General features: G+C 36.9%; 1 protein-coding gene across 2 annotated transcripts in view; it reads left to right on the top strand.

The window, feature by feature from the left end:
- The window catches only part of lepr (leptin receptor), a 37,416-nt gene that overhangs the window by 9,404 nt on the left and 8,456 nt on the right, over nucleotides 1-19,556 (top strand). The window contains exons 2-15 of one of the 2 annotated variants that reach the window (XM_032572338.1): nucleotides 2,011-2,063; nucleotides 3,506-3,709; nucleotides 5,616-5,742; nucleotides 6,185-6,363; nucleotides 9,826-9,986; nucleotides 10,060-10,201; nucleotides 12,146-12,306; nucleotides 12,444-12,543; nucleotides 12,964-13,063; nucleotides 13,604-13,818; nucleotides 14,429-14,574; nucleotides 15,284-15,437; nucleotides 17,200-17,282; nucleotides 18,139-18,352. In XM_032572338.1, the coding sequence (XP_032428229.1) occupies nucleotides 2,024-2,063; nucleotides 3,506-3,709; nucleotides 5,616-5,742; nucleotides 6,185-6,363; nucleotides 9,826-9,986; nucleotides 10,060-10,201; nucleotides 12,146-12,306; nucleotides 12,444-12,543; nucleotides 12,964-13,063; nucleotides 13,604-13,818; nucleotides 14,429-14,574; nucleotides 15,284-15,437; nucleotides 17,200-17,282; nucleotides 18,139-18,352 (2,026 nt within the window). In that variant the 5' untranslated portion in view covers nucleotides 2,011-2,023. The remainder of the gene's footprint in view (nucleotides 1-2,010; nucleotides 2,064-3,505; nucleotides 3,710-5,615; nucleotides 5,743-6,184; nucleotides 6,364-9,825; nucleotides 9,987-10,059; nucleotides 10,202-12,145; nucleotides 12,307-12,443; nucleotides 12,544-12,963; nucleotides 13,064-13,603; nucleotides 13,819-14,428; nucleotides 14,575-15,283; nucleotides 15,438-17,199; nucleotides 17,283-18,138; nucleotides 18,353-19,556) is intronic. The other variant, XM_032572339.1, reaches the window with a different exon arrangement.

A 19,556-nucleotide genomic window follows, 5' to 3' on the forward strand; every position in this document is an offset into this window, starting at 1 on the left:
TAGGACCAAAGAAAATTAATCCTTTTGAACTGTTGCCTCCAGATTGTTTCCTTCAGCTGAAGAGTCTTTAAATACAGACAGGCTTTTTGCTAGTTTTAGGCAATATCATGTTACGCTTGCTGTTTTATCTTTTCTTTTAGTGTTTTATCTCCTGTTTTTTATGCTTATTTTTATTGTAAAGGTTTGTGGTTTTTGACATGTGAAAGGTTCTACATAAAGTTTACGTGCTTGCTTAATTTTCTCAGACAGGAAATCTGGACAGAGTTTATAGGAGGATCAATAGAGCTAAATACAGGGCAATGTTGAAAAATAGCTTCTTATAGACTGCAAAACACTTAAGACTGGGGTGGAGGTTCTCTTTCCAAGATGACAGCAACCCCAAACTAACAGCCAGAGCTATGATGAAATCGTATAAATCAAAGCATTTTCATGTCTTGACCCAGTCAAAGACCTTCTAGTCAGTCCAGTTTTGAATCTGGCATCCAACTTGACTGAATGTGAGCAGTTTTACAAAGAACTGGTAAAAAAATGACAGTTTCCAGGAGTTCAAAGATTGACACATAACCCATAGCTGTAATTGTAAAGGATTTCATCATATTTTTATTTCGAAAAATAAAATGGAAAACTATGATGTAATGTGAAAAGATTTAATGTGTTTGACACAACCGCTTAAATTTGCATTGAATTGTGTTATCTTCACACAATTCAAAATAATTGTACATACACATACTTGTATATGTGGAAGTTTTTCTCAATTAAGACATTGTGTATAGTTTTTATCTGGATTATGCTTTTTTTTATAGAGAACGTCTAGCAGAAATTAGCGCTATGACACCAGAAATTAGAGCCCTGGTGGTTCTCTGCTTAGAATAGTTCTCTGAGTCGTGCTTGAGATGTGGCACAGACGTTATCAAAAATCCAGATTTTTTGTGGCAGCTTTGACAGTGAGAACGTTTAAGCTTCAAAACAGTATGTGTTTCTTATTTCCGGTTCTCGGAAACCATTTGCCTGAATGTTTTAGGCGTGTCTCTTCTACCACACACCTGAGTTGAATTAGTAGGTGATTTACAGGCTTCTGCAGTACTAGATAGCATGTAGAGCAAATTATGCAATCATTTGAATGAGATGTTTTGGAATGATGTTCTAATCCCTAGATTATATTCTTTCCTACAAAGTTATGGCACTTGAAATTTAAACTTGAAAAAACCATGACAGGTACAAACATTCTGTCTTCTCTTCTGAACAGAACACATATTTTTCTGCAGCATATAATTCCAGGAATTTGAATGCCGGTAAGTTGACCAGACACATTTTAAGTTGGGGAGAAAATAATAATTCACCTTCCTAAAACCATAAAGCATCACATTCCAAAATTTCAGCTTGTCCACTCAGCCAACTCTTTCCTGCTCCAGCTTCTTTATGATGCTGGGTTTTCTTTTGGCCACGTCAAGATACCAAGTTTGCATTTGAGATCAATGTTAAAAATAAGCTGTTGGCTCAGCATTGTCCTTCCTGTCATAACAACATTGTGAAATTCAGAGGTCTACAAAAAGAACAAAGTTTACTGAAGTGTTGTGATAAGTTCCTTTCATGCAGCACCACGAGCAGAACATGCTAGGCAGGCATCTCTTCAGCTGAAGAAGAAACATAACTAAATCTGAAGTCTTGTAATACTTTCCTCATAAAAGAAGCTGAATTGTAAAGACTACGGTGATTTTTATTAATTTTTTTTGTGGTCAGCCTTGATTTGTAACTGTACCGAAGTCTAAAGATGACTGAACTTGGCATCGTCTTTCTTGGCAGCACAACACAGAGGAATCTTACACTTTAAATTACTGCCTGTATTAGCAGGAGTTTACAAGCATACACTTGATTTAAAATGAATCATTACAATATCTGAGTAAATGCAGGTTTCCTGGTACAGTGTTGATCACCGTGGCACACCTGTTCGTCTGTTTTCCTATTAATGATTGCTCTTAAGTAACTGTTCCAGCTTGTGTGTCTTTCCAGGACTTGGTCCGTAATGTTGACAGTCCTGGTCCACGTGCTCCTGATGCTGCTTGGTGAGTTTCCAGTTTCCAGTGTTATGTTGTTGGATGTTTTCTTAAATCTTATTTGTGTTTTTTGAATGAAGAACTCCGCACTTATATGTGGAGTACAGAAGTCAGAATCGGCATTCACCATTTTTAAGATTTGATCTTATATTGAAACATCATGTCTAAAATAACCATGTGTTTTTTGCATTCAGTCACATCAGAACCCTTAGTAACAGGGTCACACCTCTGCTACATCTTATAATGATGTGGTCTTATGGTTTAAGTTTAGCAAGAGAGAGGATTTTAGCAATCATTCATTATCTGGTAAAATAGACCAACTGGATTCTCGGGGTTAGATTGCACCATTTATCATCTGAATTATTTTCTTATAAAATGAATCATGTTTTATGTCTTCAATTCTTCAAACTTGGCTGTTTTGAAGAAAAAAAAAAACTCTTTACAGATTTCCTCTGTTCAGTCTGACTGAATTTGGGCTTCTCTGTAAAGAACAAACAATAATTTTATTCTCCAGATGTGCAAAACTACTTGATAACGAAATGGATGTGCTAACATACATATGAAACTGAACATTGAAAAAATTAAGGGGTGCTGTGGTGGCGCAAGGGCAAAGCACAACCCACGTACTGAGGCTTTAGTCGTCATGCCGGTGATCGCATGATCGACTCCTGGTCTGGCGACATTTGCCGCATGTCTTTCCCCTTTTCTCATTACCGTCTTTCCTGTCAAACTACTTTCAAATAAAGGCCACTAGAACCAAGAAAACCTTTAAAAAGACACACAAAAAGTATTATACTTTTTTTTTACCATGAAAAATTGAAGAATCAACTTGAACTTTAAACAAGATTTCAGTGAGAAGTAAATGTAGAACTACTTTGTGGTCAACAATGTGACATGAGTGAGTGGTAATAATGGTTTTTATTCAATTGACAGGATGAAAAAAACATCACACTCTGTTCTTCAAAATGACTCATCTTGCAACCTGTGTTTTGCCCATTTGAATCCTCTTGCTGTTCATCTCAGTCGTTGGGCTAGACACTTGTCACACTGCCCCAGGGCAGCTGTGGCTACAATGTATCTTCCCAACATCAGGGTGTGAATGACTGAATGAAGCATAAAGTCTTTTGGACTGGATAAAATGCTATACAAAATACAAGCCGTTCCCCAATCATTTAGAAATAAAACTTATATGTATGGCATGACAGAAATACAATGTTTGGAAATATGTTGGAGATGAAATGAAAATAAGTATACAGACAAATTCTAAAACTGTCTTTGATTTCAGTTTACATATTCTTTACTAATAGAATTTGACATAGGTTATACAATAAATAAAAATATATACCTTGACCTTTTGAGATGACCTAATCTTTTAAAATATAAAAAGCCACCAACTATTATTTTTTTGAAAACGGTTGACCCTTTTTTCTCTCCTTTCTCTCTGTGTTTAGCTGTTCAGTGTTTGCGACCTGGAGCTCCCGTTCATTCAGGCGCCCTGGACGTCCCCTGGCAGGATGAGGTGTGCTGTGACTCACCTACTGCCAACGCTTATATAGAAGAAGGGACAAGTCAGTCTGATTTAAACCTCCCACTGTCTCCACGCTGCAAATTTAGGAGCTCCTCAGCTGAATCAAAACCTCTAGTCTCTCTAGGCGGTAAGAGTTTATGTTCAAAATATTGTCTGTTTGTGTGGCAGTGAGTGAAATGTTCCAGTAAGAGTATATGATGCCATGGACTTAACAAGGCTCACAGCATCAGGCTCTCCACTGTGCATAACAGTAGGCTTGAAGTATTTTTTACATGTATTTATTGACTGTTTAACACCAAGCCTACCTCAGGTGTTATTTTAATCTCATCTGGCCACAGCACACAGTTGTACGTACCCTCCTCCATGAACACAAACCCAAATAACCACAAGTAATGTTAACTTCTTCTTTTCTACACATTCATTCTTTATTCATGTCAAACCCTCATAAAATTACTAAAAAGCTCAATTTTAATCTGATCTGACCAAACAATATGTTTCAGTTAAAGCCCCAGTATCATTTAATAAATTCCACATCTTTCTATTCGTGATAGTAAGACAAAAAAAGGCATGGCTCCCAAACAATTTGTCAGCAAAGAGTGGATTAGCAAAAATATTCTCAGTGGAACATTTTACAACTGCTAAAAAAAAAAATGCATTTATTGCAAAGTTTGTACCAAGGCTGTAAGAAAGTTTAGAAAATGATGAAAGTGAGTTCACAATTTAAAAGAAATTATCTTGTGAAGAGAAACTATCTTGTTGTTCTGTTTCTGACTGCAACATCAAAGTGTGGTGTGATCAACATGCTGTGCTGGCAGGCACAGGCAGGTTTTGGATGATTATATGTTGAACAGACTTAACTAGCAAGTCAAATGACTCTTTTTTTAGACTTTGATTGAAATGTTCCAAACATCAACCTGACATGACCTCTCTGGACTATTACTTGTTCTTTCTTTAGGTCTGTAGTAAAAAAAAAAAAAAAGTAAAATAAAATAAATACATTTACACTGAAAGCACTGTTTGGTTGCTTGCAGTGTAGAGGAGATAGGAAGGTTCAGTGAGTTTACACAAGAGACAGGAATCCATTCAGTTGAGTCATAATTATGAAATACTCAGCTCATTTTGCATGTGGTGGTGGAGAAGCTTGTGGGTTTTCTTCACGTCGATCTGTAAAAAGCCGTGATGCTCAAGAGCTCGGAGTTTAATGGGGAACAATTAAAGCCTCTCATTGTGTGTCTACATGCTTCCTCAGACCCGTAAACGGTTTGTGCTAACAGGTGAACTTACACACCAGGAACAGGGATCACAGGAGAGAATTTACCAGGAGTCAAGATCCCATCTTTACATAATGTACATCTAAGCATTAATAAAATCTGCTGCTTAGATGAAAGCAGCTGGTTAAAATGTTAATGGTTAAAATGTCAATGTTACAGCTTTTTAAAAGTTGAAAGTTCCCATCTATGTTCCCTGGAGAATGTAGATCCTTTCCTATGTTTCCAAATCCTGCATGTTTAATAACAAAGGTTAAAAGCTGAAAAGAAAAACATTTCTGTGTTCCGGCATGTCTTGACATCTCTTTGTTTTAAGCACTTCATCCACAGGAGTTGACTTTGTCTTAGTTACAATGTTAGTGTCCCAACTGCACTAAATGTAAGACTTGTACTTACGTTTAATGTGAGAAAAGACTCATATTTCTATGTAAGGTTTAGATGTATTGCAAATTGGACAAATACATCAACTTTTATCAGGATAGGATTACTATGTACAGTTTGTTATTATATAAATGTGCAAACATTTTTGGCTTAAGCCTTAGAATCAGTCAAAAGTCATAGTATTGAGTCACCACCTGACTGAGCCTTCTCTATGGATATTTGCTGTATCTGCAATTATCATTCAGCTGGCAACAAGTTATTTAATGTTGGTACGCTGAGTAACTTCTCATTTCTTCTCAGATTTCAACATGTTTGCTGTTTTTTTTAAGAAATCTTCATCTGCAGGTCACAAAGGGGTAATATGCAAATGTGGTTTCTTGTCAGGCACTTGTTTGGACATACTGTGCAGATTTGATGAACCCTGGTCAAATTTAACTTGTGATCTTAAGTTCAGTGGCCTGTCATCTGGTATAACGAAGCCCAGTTATTTGGCAGTCAGCCTCCAGCAGATGTAAGTATAAACTTGTGTTCTGGTTTTGAGAGTGCCTGAATGTGTACTTGTTTGTGGTTGAGGGTTTCCTGACTGCTCACAGCTGTTTACTTTGGTCAGTGATGGGGAAGATGTGAGGTATAACACTGGTTTCAGGCTTCTATAGTGGCGTGAACAAAGAAACTAAATCACTGCACAGTTAACCAACCTCATACAGCGTGGGATATGATGCACAGCTGCTAAGAGTGCTATTTTATTTTTATTTTCTTTCATTTTTAAAACATTTCAAATTACTCACAGCAAGGAAGCTTTTTTTGTTGTCACATGATTTGAAATGTTCCTATCAAAATTAACTTTTTTTCATGTATTTGCCACCTGTCAGGCTTACGAGAACATTTAGTTTGTAACATGTTCAACTTTCTTTGATCAAAGTCCTCATAATAAAATTTGCTCCTCTCTCCAGTTCTCTGGAAAACGACACAGAGTTCCATGCGTCTGAACATAAGGCTGTGTGTGACGCAGAGGATTCACTCATGTGCTCAATTCATCTCAATTCAACAAGAATCTTTGCTGTTCGGCTAACGGTCAATGTCTCCAATGTTTTGGCTCCACCAGTTTTGCTGAGAATTTCTCCCAGATCTGGTAAGAAAAACAAATAAACAAAAAGTGTGTTGTATCATTTGTTTGACAGATGAATGTTTTTTAACTAATACTGGTTTAGATTCAGTGAATGGGATAAGGTTCATTTTTTTAATCAGTAAACAAAATGACACACTAAACCACACCAATCAGGTAAACATTATGACCCGTAGCTTAATATTTCGATAGACCACTGTTTTCCTACCAGAATAGCACCAACTCATCAAGGGATGGACTCCACTTCTTTGGCATTTTGGGCTTCAGCAGCTTGTCTTTTTGATCAGGTCACAGGGCACAGCCTCTGATCCCCACATACACACACAGAGTCACTTTTCCCACTTTGGACCACCTTAGATCGTAAGCATTGAAATGAGTCCCAGCTATTTTTCTTGCTTCTAACACATCAACTTTGAGAACAAAAAAAAAATCAATCATGCTTTAGTTCTTCCACTTGAAAAAGGGATAATCAGTGTTATTCACAGTAAAGTTTCAGGGTCTTCAGAAGATGATAAAAGTATGTGTATGTCAGTGATCTAAGTATGTGGATTCTATATATTATCTCTTTACCACTTAGTTTTAATCAAGGGGAGCTGCACAGTGCTTGTGTGTTTGTCCAACCTGACAATTGCAAAATTTGAATCCTTTACCAATTGGTAATTAATAAGATTTTCATGGGACTTATTTTATCTGAAGGGGTTGATGTACTGAGTAGACTCTCTTTGTATAATGGAAAGTTGAGAAATCGTGCCTCGAAGCAGAAGCGTACTTAAAAACTAAAGCTCATTCTTGCTATTTTGAATGTACAACCATGTTTCTTTATGTTCATTACTGTAAAGGATCAAAGCAGGATGTTCCCAGCAATGATCCTTTTTCAAAGGTCAAGAGCTTCGAGGTTATGTTCCAAGCTTAAACCTTTTGTGTTTGGACTGCTGATGTTTTTTCTTGTTTAGCATTCACCCTATAAGCACTGAATCAGGACAGATAAAGTTGCAGGCGTGATTGGAATACAGCTCATAGCTGCCAGGTGATAGCCTTGGGCATTTCCAAGTGCATGGCCACAATGAAGCGGTGAGATCTACACAGTGATAAACAAAGACTTAACATGCACTGTTTGTGCAAGCAGTCAGCTTCAATTATATATATATATATATATATATATATATATATATATATATACATATAAGTGTGTATTAAATATTAAATGTATTATATATTAAAACAATTTCTTTTTAAAGATTTTACAGACTAAGCAGCTTATAGTTTTTTGTTGAACCTTAATCAGAAAATACATATACTGGTTCTCTGCATATTAAAGCATAAACAGTGTTTTTGATAGTGCAAGGATGAAATTCACCCTCTTGATGTTGTCCAATTTGGTGGTTTTAGGATAGATAATCCAAAATTGTGCACTTTTGTTAAGCTTGACATACCTGACTAAAGCAGCAAGTCTTAGTACAACATTCAACTACCTTTTAGGTAGTTGATGCGCCAAACACTAATTCAGCAACTCAGGACTGAGCATCACAATACAACCTTCATCTTTCTACTTTATAACTTATTAAGTATTTGCGGCTGCAGTAAACTAGATTGAGAATTAAAAACAAATCTTGATGCCTATTCATCCAGGTGCTGGTGTCTAGCTCAATCTGGATATCTTTACCTATAAAATGTCTATATGTTTTGAACAAGTTTGGATACTTTGCTTTCAGTATTGCATATTTCATGTTTTTCTAATGTTTTGCAGACCTAATGCTGATATATGTATTTTACTGCCTCTGTGATCTTTGACTACTTCTTTTTATTGTCTGTGACAATACTTTTCTTCTGCTTTTTAGTAAATATCACTTGATTAAAGTGCAGAAAATTACCATCAGTAAACAAAACACATTTCTCACTCCCACCATTTTACCACTTTTGTTTTTATCAACATGCCCTCTGCTGAAACCCCCCCATCATGCCTTTTAAATATATGTGGAATGTTGTCATGGAAACAAATGCTTAGCTTAGGCCTATGGGTGAGTGATTTTTTCCCCCCTGTGCCTTATTAAAAGCCTGTTGAATTAGCTATTACTACAGCAGAATAAATGAGACAAACAACTGCTGCATGGCACACAGTATGCAGATTCTGTGAAATTAGGATTATTAAAATATGAGGGACAAAAGTCTCATGTGGAGCTGAATTATCCTGCATTTGAGAAGGCAATAACATTGCATCTACTAAGCTTGCATGTAAAAATGAACCTGTTGGGTGAAAAAGGGCTTTCCCATTACTAATATTTGAGTTGTCTGGAGAAGACACACTAGTTATTTGTTAAACTCAAAGTCCATGTCAATATACAGTGAGTCTCAAATGTGTAAACACCTAGCAACCATTTACTGCTAGGTTTTTGTGATCTGAAACATTTTCCACCATGAATGTGACAGCTATCCTTTATAATCAACTAAAAATGTATAAAAAAAGATGGGAAAAAAACAAACAGAAATGAAATTATATATACAGTGAAAAATAGTTTTAGTTTTGAATAGGACTATATGTGTTTACATGTTTATATGTATTTCATAGTAAGGTGTTTGGAATATGTTGATTTAAATGTAATTGATATTGTCAATGCAGTATTCAGCAATAGTTTTTCTATTGAATATTTGAATATTTTTGATGTTGTGCATGTCTGCTTTGTGTGACAATGGGATTTTTATTTATTTATTATGTCAGTGTACGCAGAACTGTGAGTGTGGAAATACGAGGCACTTGCTCTCTAAATTCAAATCCAACCTTTGAATAATGTGAAGCCGAGTTATTCGGCCTCATGAAGTTGTTTATTCAAAGCATTGTGTTTAGCGTGCGTGCACTGATTCTTAAATGCTAAAAGATAATAGCAAGTCTTTCTTGTTAGTACAGCAATATAGGACATTGCCAGCATTTTTGTTTGGATTTCGAAACAGCAGTAGTTTGGCTTTTTATCTAGCCCTACATAACTGTACATCAACATATATAGATTTGAATTTATGCAAAGTTCATGAAGCCTTGCATAAAACATATTTGTGCATTTCTTCAGCATTATTGTTTTCTAGTCTTCTAACTTTTGCTTTATATCTACATTTTCAGAACCATCTTTTAACCAAACATAATTAAATGTAACCTAGATTACTTAAAATTTAGATGAAAGTACATTCTTTACAGATGCTTTCATCTTTATTTTCCAAGGATCGCTTTGACTACAAATAAGATATTTTTCACTGCACATGAATAATCATAAACACCTGTAATTAGTAGAGATTATTCAGTTTGTTATACTTTATTCTACTTTTCAAATCTTAAAAGAAAATTGAATTGTCTTGTTCTTTTTACTATATTGTCCAATGTAATTGTAAATGTAATTTGGTAACAATTATGACATCTTTGTACAGATACTCTTTCATAGAGTTTTCAACATTATGCTCTTTATATACTTATTTATTTTACAGTGAAACCAAGTCCCCCATTCAACCTGTCATACATTCAGACTGTGGAGGGAGATCTCATTTTCAGGTGGAAAGAGCCATTAGACTTTAGTGATAATTTACTGGCCTATGAAATCCGATATTCCCATGAAAATACCAAGAAGAACACCCACAAAAACTGGCAGGTGGGTAGTCGTTTGGTGAAATGTAGTTTTACATGGATGCATGTCCTTGATCATCCTCTCTACTTTTTTCCAGGTGGTGTCTGCACTTGAACAGCCCAATGTTTCACTGGAGTTGAAACCCTTACTGAAGTACACCATCCAGGTCCGCTGCACCACCCAAACTCAGCCTGTACTGTGGAGCGACTGGAGCGATCCCTACCATATTTACCTGAACAGTGAGGACTGCTAGTTTTTTTTCTCTAGATTAGTTTCATTTTACAATACTTTTTATTAATTTTTTTCCTTAAGCATTCATATCCCTTGAACTTTTCGAGTTATGTTGGAACCAAAACTAGTAATTCTGACTGTTGGGATCTGAAATGCCCGCACTTTGTTTCCAATTCTGTTTTTGTCATTTAAAGAAACAACCCTTAGGTACAGGCAAGTGACTAAGGGCTTGTGGTGTGACTTGAACTTGCTTTTTAAAACTAAAATAAAAAATTTGTTTGGCTCCAGCAGTCTCTGGGGATGTTGATGTCCATGTGAAGCAGTCAAAATGCATCAACTGACCATATGTCATCATTTATTATGTAATTTCTGAACTATTGCTTATTACCTGGAGCATTTTAAGAAAGATTTTAATCATTCAGAAGCATTTCACAGTGTCATGCACTCTACACCATGTATAATAGATTTATCTTGGCATTTGTATTTATGTTGCATCAATGTTTTGGTGCACATACCTGGTTGATGTGCAATCAGTTGAATTACTGCAATTGGAGACAACAGGTAAAATGTTAAATGCAACTGCTTAACTCAATGTCTGAAGAGCCATAAACATAAAAAATACCAGTATATGTTTTACTAGAGGAAAACTACTGCCTTGTGCTGTAGTGGAGTAAATGAACATGTTTCATGTAGACACAGAACTCTATACACCCCATATTGAGTTGCTATGCAGCAGAGTTAATGCTTTGCGTCATTATATCATGTTATTTCATGTTTACTGCCACTCGGCTCAACAGATGTTTGACAACACTTAAAGATATCAACACAAACAACAGGTGTATCATGCAAATCATAATTCTCAGTCAGTACAAAGCAAAGCAAAACAAAACAGAAGACTGACAATGTGATGACAGATCTGTATCAGTTGTCTGTAGAACAACAACCACAGGCAGGTGTGGCAGGGAATCCAGTACTTCATCAATTACCGGGTCAACCTAGCGGCTGCAGCCTGCCTACATGGAGAGAGCTGAACATCATCTTTAACTTTTTCTGAGGAAAGGCTAACAAAGGCTACACAACATTGAACAACCCACAGCAACAGGACCCTCCTTGTAGAGGAGCATGAGATGAGTCTTTAGATTCTTCAACCGCTTACTTGCTCTGACTGCTGCTCCTTTCTGCCTGAAATCCCACACCGATCCCTTACCTAAGAAACTAAACATTTCTGGATTCAATGACTACAAATCAAAGGGGATGAAGTGTTTTAAAAAACTGGTCTGGGATCGTATTACAGCAAGTCCTCCAAAAACTCTGTTCATCCTCACTAAAATGACTGGAGAAGCTCACTTTATTCCCGCTAGAACCACTGACCGACAGGAGATATGAGCGAATTAAGCTCTTTTCTTATAAAGTGTCCTGACATTTGTCAAAAGTTCTCTGGGGTGCTGTGGTCGCACAGGGGTTAAGAACAACCCACATAAGACCAGTACTAAGCGCTCAAGGACTAAGCCTTAGGACTAAGCACAAGCACTTAGTCCTTGATGCGGCTGTCGCAGGTTTGATTCCTGGCCTGGTAACCTTTGCCGCATGTCTTCCCCCTTCTCTCATTACACACTTTCCTGTCAATTCACTATCAAATAAAGGCCACTAGAGCCAATAAAACCTTTAAAAAAAGTTCTCTAATCTACTTAGTTCTTGAATTCACCAATTAATTGTTCCATTACATGACAACTGTGGCTTTTCCAGACTCCATACTTTCCATAATGCTGTTGAAATCTGTAAATCCATTGGGAATTTATATGCATGCATAATAAACAAACATAGAAATTCTGAATTTCCTTTTCTTGACATGTAAAATGTGTAACAGCTTGTATTAGTTCACATTTTCAGGGCAAAATTACACTTATAAAAAGCTTAAAATATATATATTTTACATTTTTCCCTGTGTGCAGAAGTGAGCTACATCCCTCAAAAGGTAGTGGCGAGAGCTGGTGATAATGTAACGGTTTATTGTGTGCTAAACGGCCAGAGCGCCAACGCAAATACGGCCATGTGGTCCCTCAACCAAATGGTGCCGCTTGATCCCAGTTTGTATCATCCTGTCAACCAGCGGGTAAGAAAAAGCACTCTGTATCAAATTCTTTAAAGGTTGGATTTATTTATGTTTTTTACTATTTAAACAACACAGTCTGAACATGACATGTATCTTTCTGGATATGTATTGTTTTACATATTTTAAATCTAACATAGGTCAGCCAAATCACATTCACAGCTTCAGAGACTGGGTTGTATGACCTACTGACCTGCACACAGGAGTGGAATATTCCTTATAGCAAGATCTATGTGGAAGGTGAGTTTTGTTACAGCAATAAAAAGTTGAACTGAATTATATTGACTTATTCTACCTTAAATCATGGGTCTCCTGTTCCAGTCTTCAAAAAGTTAGGGTTAATGTCCTGCCATCTTTAGATGTGTCTCTGCTCCAGTACAGCTGACTTAAATGGTCCAAATACCTTCTCATCATGTGATAAATTTCACAGGGATCTGCTAGTGAAACATCATTTGATGCAGATTTTTAACCAGAGAAATAACTGAAACATGCGGGATAGAAGCCCTTAAGGACTGACTTTGGACACCACTAATAACCTGTTACTAGAAGGCAGTGATCTGCAGAAGCACAAGGAAAGCATTTGGTAGTTGAACAACCTAATTAATCTAATTGCAGCATATTTGTCTGTGAATTAACCTGCTGTTGTGTTGTGTGTTTCAGGAGGTTTCATCAACATCACGTGTGTAACCAACGGTGACATTGACACTATGACCTGCAGATGGGAGAATAAAGAGTGGGAAATAGTCAAATTGCGGTCCAAGTACTGATGCATTTTAAAACACTCGATGTTCTTTGCAGTGACCTTTGTTTTTACAAGTGGCAGTGGTGGACAGAGGTGGTGCTAACCTGTTTGGCGCCGTAGTTGTTGATCCACCACCACATGTGGAATAAATGGTCTCATTGGAATCAAACTATTTATAGCACAGAATTTTTGTCCCATGCAAATATGTTATTTTTTACTTTAAAATGTCCAGCAGAAATTTTAGTGGAAAATTCAACCTTTAAAATTTCACCTATGAAAATTTGCCTGCGAATGAGCTGACCTTCTCATGACACAAGCCAGCACAGAGAGAGGCTTTTAGTCTGTCAAACTGCAATCCTTTGACCATACCACAGTTAGCTTGTTAGCACAGCTAACTGTTAACAGTCACACCACTGGCGCAACACACTGGTGTCACTTGCAGTCCATCTTGCTGCGCTTGTACTAATAAAGTGTCTTATAAACAAAATCAGACCACTACGCTGCATAAAATAATGTTAAGCCTTATTTTTCTTTTGTGTGTCTTTGTTTATGGCACAGGAGTGCTGAGATGTCATGTGACGAGATGGAGGAAAGGGTGAGAGGTGGAGAGGAAGTTGGTGAGATGGGACATGAATGCATGCCAGTCAAATCTACAGAGAAAGTCTGCACTTTCCACCCTTTGAAGATGAATTGCTACAAACTGTGGCTTGAATTGCATACCCGCCTAGGTCTCATCAGGTGCAAACCTGTCTATGTGTCACCCATAAATCATGGTAAGGAAGAGGTGTTGAAATCTGTATTTTGTAAAAGTCTATTTAGTATCATTGTAATAATGCAATATCTTATATCATCACAAAAGTTTAGTTATATTTTTAGAATAAAATTTTCTAAGTTGAGTACTTTTGGAATATGTGGAATGATAAAACACTAAAAGCTATTACAGCAATTTGCTCTCGGCAACAAATTGAAAACCAGCAAAAAGGAGGAGTTGAATGTGAAACGCATCCGTCCTTGCATGTATTCCTCCCTCCCTGGACTTGACATTTTTTCCTAATTCAAAACTTGACTACTGCCACACATTGATGGTGGACTTTTGCCATCAGTGCCTATTAAACTGGCAAATTAAAGTTACTAAGCACTTCAAAATTTTAAATATAGAAAAGCATGACATTTTGACATGAAAAATATGAATGAAAACACCTTTTTGAGCTATAAAATTTCCTTTGTAAAATGCTATAGCTTAATGGTTTTACATTTTCACTTCGATTTTATGCAAAGCTGGTTTTATTTGATACTTTGTTTATATCCTACAATATAAATTTATGATTCTTTTCAGTTTTACGAGATAGAGTATCTCTGTGCTTCTTCCCACTCGATCTGCAGTAAAACCTTACCCTCCCACTGATGTGATGGCGGTGAGCCGGAGCAGTGGGATCCTGAGGGTAACTTGGAAACCGCCTTCTCTGCCGGTCGAAGGCCTGCAGTGTCAGTTTCGGTACTACTTACTCGGTGTTTTAGAGAAATGGAAGGTGAACTTTTCATACTCTTTCACCAACAGAACCTTTGCATAATATTTGATATGGTGTCCTGTTGTTTGCAGTTCTTAAAAATGTATTATTATTAAGTAGAAATATGGTTAGAGAAACCTGATTGGAAAAATCTTGTTACCACTTTTTTGCTGTGGAAGCAAATTTTAGATCCAACCAACAATTTTAAAGCTGGAAAAAAAATAAACAAATGTGTTAAATAATCTTTAAATTTTGTCAAATGACAAAGCATAATGCTTTGTCATTCTTCAGTTATTTGTCACCATCATTTTGAGGAAACCTCTTTCCAGTTAAGTGATTGAAAATTCTTTCTGGAAATTGGACACATGCCATGAATTGTGCTCTCTTCCTGATTTACCGTACACTCATTTCCTCTCATACCTTTGGGAAACAGAAGGAGTACATAGACAGAAGAACCAGATGACAACTTTGAATTGAAAATTTCATTCCTAAGACCAGACCAGCTAAAGCAATTACGTTTTGTTTGTCCAGTAGTTAGTCCGCAGGCTTACAGCCCAGAAAAACATGATGTATCTTTATGGGAATGTACGAAAATCCTATTGGTACTGATTTGTATAACTGTTTAATTGATATAAATGTATTCAATGAACATGCACCTTTTCCAGTTGTTAGAAATGTTTCTGGTTTTCCAGAAACCATGAAAAATATATATTTATATAAATCTCTGCAGTTTGAGAAGCCTGTGTGGGTTTCCTGGGCCGAGGTTGAGGTACCAGACATGTGCCAGATCTACGTGGTTCAAGTACGCTGCATGCACACCAGTGGGATCGGATACTGGAGTGAATGGAGTGAGTCTGTCCACTCCACCGCTCAAAACAGCAGAGGTAAACCCGATTTACTGCTGAACTCAACTCTACGTAACATTTCCATTTTAATATAATAGCATTTGAAGATAAAACAGGATTCAAATTAAGCAGCACAAGCAAAGGACCCAACAACAAAAAGAAACAAAAACTGCAATCAGATATTTTGATCAGATTTGCAATTTGCTATTGCTACTTTAGGCGATTCTCTAGAAGCAGCAAAAGAGTATCTTTATTTTCTGCATAAACAGAAAATCTCTCTGTTTCATTAAAAATCTACATACACAGTAAAGTCCTCCAGAAACTACCGTATTTCCAATTTACTCATTTTTAAAGCCTAATTATAGCTCTGTAACTTTTTTCTTCACTTTTTTTGCCCAACTGGAAATAACAGTGTGGCATAAAACAAAATGTTGAATTGTTTTCTAAGAGTAAGGTGTAACTCATCCTCAACACAGTTTGTGTGTTCCTACTCTATGGAGGTCAGACATTTAAAAACTCCACAATTAAATCCACAGTCGGAAAGCAGTGGCAGTGGATAGGCGAAGGTCATACACAGGCTCGCAAATGTTATACTTAACGAGAGTTTGACAGGAATCTGTGGTTCCTGTCAAGGCTAAGGAGTAAAATGTCCTTAGCCTCTTATATTACCATTCAGAATGATTAGTGCGCTAAATGGTTTGTTACAAAGTATGTTTCCTCAAGAAGTTTACTTTACCTGTGAGGTTTCGAATGGTCGGCCAACATTTCCACATCCATAGACAGAATTAAAACAGTTATGGTTTGTGATGTGCAATGGAACTTGGCTGGGCTCATTCATCTCATTATGAGTCACCCTTTCCATCGGTGTTTATACCCTCATCAGTCTCTCCTCCAGGGCTAGATTGTCTTATTTACCTTGCCAAGGTCATTCCAACAGTATTTCCATGACAGAGTAAAGTATATGACCCAGCCTCTTTCAACTTTGATTTCTGCTTGCCCCTCGTCAGATCAAGTTTGCTGTTGTGTTCCCGATCCTGGACCTCTTGTCCCCTCATACTTCCTTGTTTAGTCTCATGTGCCCAAGTGCATTCCCTCCTCTGTCTTCTCTATGTATGACAAAGCAACCAGATCTCTATTCAAACTTTTGTACTCTGCCTCTCTGCACCGATCTTCCCACTACATCATCAATAAACTGTCTAACCCCATTCTAATCCCAAGAGAACCAGAGTTTGGGACCTCCCACAGGCTAAGGAGAGATTCTGCAAGAGAGAAGAAGACCTTTCTGGCTAATAACTTTTTATTCCAGAAGATTATTTAAAGAATGCAACCTGGCTATTGATGTTCTCATTTTTGAATGAATGTCAGAGTCTGGTTGAGAGTGGAGAGACAAAGCTGGGATAGTCCTTCCACATTCCCTGATTAAATTTTCTCCTGCCATCTACCTTGACCTGGTCTTCTATCCTGAGTATTCGAGTTCTGAGTATTTTGACAAAAACAGAACAACTTTGTGATAAAATGTCCAGTTTTCCATCATTTGCTGACGTGGCAACCTTACCGTCCTTTTTCGTCCTCCTTTTTTTTCACTGACAACATATAACTGTAATAAACAAGGGATGTTGTTGTTGTTTGGTTTCTTCACTGCCAGAATAAAAAATTACATGTTCAGTTTCCAGCCACTCAATCAAGGCTCGTCAAGAGCAAAAGCTCACCAGTGATTGGAAAAGTCCAATTCCAGTCTAATTTCTTGGTGCATCTAAAATAAAAAAGTGTCTCATGTTAGGTTGATGCTTCTCTTCCTCAGCTCCTGAACGTGGGCCTGATTTCTGGAGAATACGTCACGATGACCCGTACAGAAACCAGTCTAACATCACTCTGCTGTTTGAGGTAAACAAAGCATATAGATTGGGATGTAAGCACACATTCAGCTCATGAAACAGGATGGTACACAATACTGGCTTAAGATTAGACCAGAAGAGATTTGAGAAATATTTTGGGGAAAATTAAGAGCAGAGTTTAAAATGTAATAAAGGGGCTTGATTATTTGTCTATGTATAAAACCTGAGATTAACCTGTTGGCAACCTTTATGTACAAAGGTTCAGCTCAGTATATACCTGTCTTATTGTGTGCTTTATTGTGATGGAGAAAGGCTTTATCACTTTTTTTTCCAACATTTGAATAATCTTTTTTTCTTCTCTTGTCTGTAAATGGATCTCAAAAGCCCTCCCTGATTATTGGGCAATCATTTTCTGGAATCACAGTTAATAGCCTTCCTGTCTGGTATAGTTTTATCAAACATTTCTATTCTTTAGGCCACGGGTGTCAAACTCCAGTCCTCAAGGGCAACTGTCCTGCAACTTTTAGATGTGCCTCTGCTGCACAACCCCTGAATAGAATAATTAGGTCATTAAGGCTCTGGAGAACTGATCTACACAAAGAGGAGGTAATTAAGCCATTTCATTCCAGTGTTTTGTACCTGTGGCACATCTAAAAACTGCAGGACAGCGGCCCTTGAGGACTGGAGTTTGACACCCCTGCTTTAGGCCAACAAAGGCCACAATTGTTGATTTTATGACTGTAGGATTGGAGAATGTTGCTGCACATAGTTTTGCCTATGAAGGTATTGATAATCATTGACAAGGTCAGAAGGTTGGAGACCTCAGATGTGGGAGCTTCTAATTAAAAATATTGATTAGAGTGTAATGGTCCCCAGCAGAATAAATCTTTTCCTTTGTTTTCCAGTATTTCTCAGCAAATTGGAATACCTACTGTGTGGATGGATTTATGGTCCAGCACCAGGCCTTGAATGGAACTGTGCTGAGGAGGCAGATCGACATGGTGTCCTCCTACAGCTTTGAATGGAATCAGGAGCTCCACATTGTGACTGTGGAAGCCTACAATATTCTGGGGAGCTCTGTTAACAACGTCAACATGACTCTGGAGAAACAACCTAAACGTAAGGGAAAAGGAGTTAACAGGACATTTCAGCAATCCCTCAGGGAACGTAATCTACTTAGTATACAACAATGAGAGGCTGAACTGTTGTGATGTGGATCTGTTCCTGAGAAATATTTAGTCATTGTTTTACTAGAACTACTGGAACAATACAAATTCTAATTTTGTTTTTAGATAAGATCATATCAGATGATCATGTTGACTACATTTCCAGTAAGGCTCTTGAAAATAATTTACATAATGGCTGGGCTTCATGTTCTTCTGTAGTTTATGAATAAATAAAAATTTCAAGGTGAGTTTAATATGTGATCAGGATGTGGTGTGAAAAAAGACTTTATTGTCTGAGTCCATGCTGGTGAACACAATACTCGAATGCTAGAATGCAATTGATTTAAATAATTGAATGATGCGAATGTGTCATAAATACAGATTAAATATAAACTGAATCTAAAGGCATCTTTAGATAAATGTATGTTACATGTGTACCTTGCATAAAGCTCTATGACAGTTGTTCTATTTATTTATGTAATCCAAAATTTCCTGTTTGGATTTTAATTCTTCTGAATTCTAATCACATTGTTTCACCAAAAAAAAAATTTTATGGGGTGAGTACAAACAATTTCAAAAGCTTAATGGAGCAAAAACAACATTTAAAGAGAAAATTTCTAATTTAATGGGTATTTTTTAAGCTGTTGAAACTTTCATTCCCCAATTTTATGCTAAAAAACAAACAGTCAAAATAGTAGCTCTTGTTTCATGAAACTGAAGAAAGTCTTTAAAGAACATATACTTAGAAGTTAAAATTCTAAAGTCTTCTAACATTGCTCCAGCTAAAATATGCAGCTTTCCCATGTATTTTTAAAGGAATTCTGACTGGACACATGTACCTGAGGTTGTCTGTGAATGCACATCTTGCTGTGACTGAGGATCTTTGCAGAAGGAGTTGCTTACATAGGGTGGCAAGCTAATGCTATCTTTCTTCCTCTCTGTTGTGATGAGACTTGTTAATAATTTTGATATTCAACATGTTTTCTTGCGGTTCCTGTTACTCGTATGTGAGAACAGCTTGGATGAGATAGTTCTCCTGCTTTTGAGATTACAAAAGCTTTGCTTTGTAGACCAATTAAACACCATAATTGGTCTGTAGGAGACCTGAACCTTTAGTGAACATGCTGGATCACAGACAAACAAGAAGATGTAGCTGG

Source organism: Xiphophorus hellerii, chromosome 9, assembly GCF_003331165.1.
Source record: "Xiphophorus hellerii strain 12219 chromosome 9, Xiphophorus_hellerii-4.1, whole genome shotgun sequence".
Lineage (NCBI taxonomy): Eukaryota > Metazoa > Chordata > Actinopteri > Cyprinodontiformes > Poeciliidae > Xiphophorus > Xiphophorus hellerii.